Genomic DNA, 1,657 nt, shown 5'->3' with positions numbered 1-1,657 from the left:
GGGAGGGGGGCGGGGACGGGCTCCTCCCGCGGGGCTCACGGCCCACGGCCCCGCCGGGGAGGCTTTCCCCCGGTACGCGGGGCTTTTCCCCCGGGTGCGGGGTCTTACCACCCCGTTATGCAGGTTCTTATCCCCGTTATGCAGGTTCTTAGCCCCGTTATGCGGTTCTTATCCCCGTTATGCGGGTCTTTTCCCCCGTTATGTGGGCTTCCCCCCCCCGTTATGCGGGTCTTTTCCCCGTTTCGCGTTTTTTACCCCCGTTACGCGGGTTTTCCCCGCCGGTATCCTTACGGACGCCCCTTGGCGGGAGGATGCTGCCCCCGGGAGCCGGTGGCGCTCGGGGCCGTGCCGGTGGGTGCCCCGGCCCCGGGCGTCCCCAGCGCCACCTGCAGCCCTGGGGACAGACAGACGCACATCTGTCCGGCCCCGCCAGCTGCTGCCGCAACCGGAGCGAGCCGTTTGTCACACCTTCCACACCGTCACCCGGCCGTGCCCGGGACTGTGTCGCTACCGCTGCACTGAGGGGGGGGACGGGATGGGGACGGACGAAAGGTTTTGTGTCACCCCCGGGAGCCCGGTTTTCCGGCGGGAATTGCTGGGCCCCGCAGCGGGCAGCCCTCCGCCCCCCCGCCCGTCCCCGGGGTCGGTGTCCCCCGCTCAGACCGGGCGACCTCGAACCGTGTTTCCCCGTCGGAGGCGCGGGGCTGGGGAGGAGAAGCGGGGGCTTCTGTTGTGGCGTCTTTTCTTTTCGTGGCCGTAAGTATTTCCAGATGGGGATTCAGCCACCAGACGTAACAATATTTCCATATTTGGTATAGCAGTAGCCCGCATTTTTCACATTTTTCTGCTCTGTTATCCAACCACAAAGCATTCTTGACAGCTTCAGATGTTGTTAAATATAGCCTTAACTTCTGTTCCCAGGGCAGGAAATTCTTTGGAATTCCTGTTTTTCACGCAATCTGTCTATCATGATTTAGGAGAATGGGGCTGGAGGAGCCAACTGGCGTTATCCTGCCGCTCGCTCCTCTAGTGAAAAAAGCCCAGCAGTTGGGGCTGCTCCCCAACGGCGTTACAATAAGTCCCCATTCCAAGGATTTTTCTTTGCAAATGAGATTATTGTTCTTAACACAAGTTTGGGGGTTTGGTGCTTTGGGTTTGGTTGTTTTTTTGGTTTTTTTTGGTCGCCTTCAAGGCTGGCTGGTGGAGGAGCAGAGCCAGAGGAAAGGCGAAACTTTGCAAAAAAAAAAAAAAACCAAAAAACCCAAAACCAACCCCAACCCTGGGGCAGAGCCAAAGGAAAGGCGAAACTTTGAAAAAAAAAAAAAAAACCCAAAAACCCCCAAACCAACCCCAACCTCTCCAAAGCCCACGGAAAGCGGAGGGAGGGGGTGGGGGGGCGAAGGGGGCGAGGGAGACAGTGGAGAGGGAGGGGATGCGAAGAGGAGGGGGCTGCCATTCACCTGCCCGCGCCGCCTGTCCGTGCAGCCAGCTCCGCCGGGACCGGCGTTTCGGGACGGGGGAGGCGGCAGGGAGCCCCTCCGCTGCCCGGAGGAGACAAGCCCGGAACGTCTCGTCGCCCTCCCGGTGCCCACGGCCGAAGGCGGGGGTGACAGCCGGGACCGCGCCGCCGGAACCGAGCGCACGGATGGCCGCCGGG

General features: G+C 61.4%; 1 protein-coding gene across 1 annotated transcript in view; it reads right to left on the bottom strand.

The window, feature by feature from the left end:
- CYR61 (cysteine-rich, angiogenic inducer, 61) overlaps positions 1 to 831 on the bottom strand; it is a 3,284-nt gene extending 2,453 nt beyond the window's left edge. The window contains exon 1 of the mRNA XM_014938954.1: positions 672 to 831. Within this exon, the coding sequence (XP_014794440.1) occupies positions 672 to 831 (160 nt within the window). The remainder of the gene's footprint in view (positions 1 to 671) is intronic.
- Between the last annotated feature and the right edge of the window lie 826 nt (positions 832 to 1,657).

Source organism: Calidris pugnax, unplaced genomic scaffold (assembly GCF_001431845.1).
Source record: "Calidris pugnax isolate Ruff unplaced genomic scaffold, ASM143184v1 scaffold18, whole genome shotgun sequence".
Lineage (NCBI taxonomy): Eukaryota > Metazoa > Chordata > Aves > Charadriiformes > Scolopacidae > Calidris > Calidris pugnax.
The sequence above is the reverse complement of the archived record's forward strand: the minus strand, read 5'-3'. Positions and strand labels throughout refer to the sequence as shown.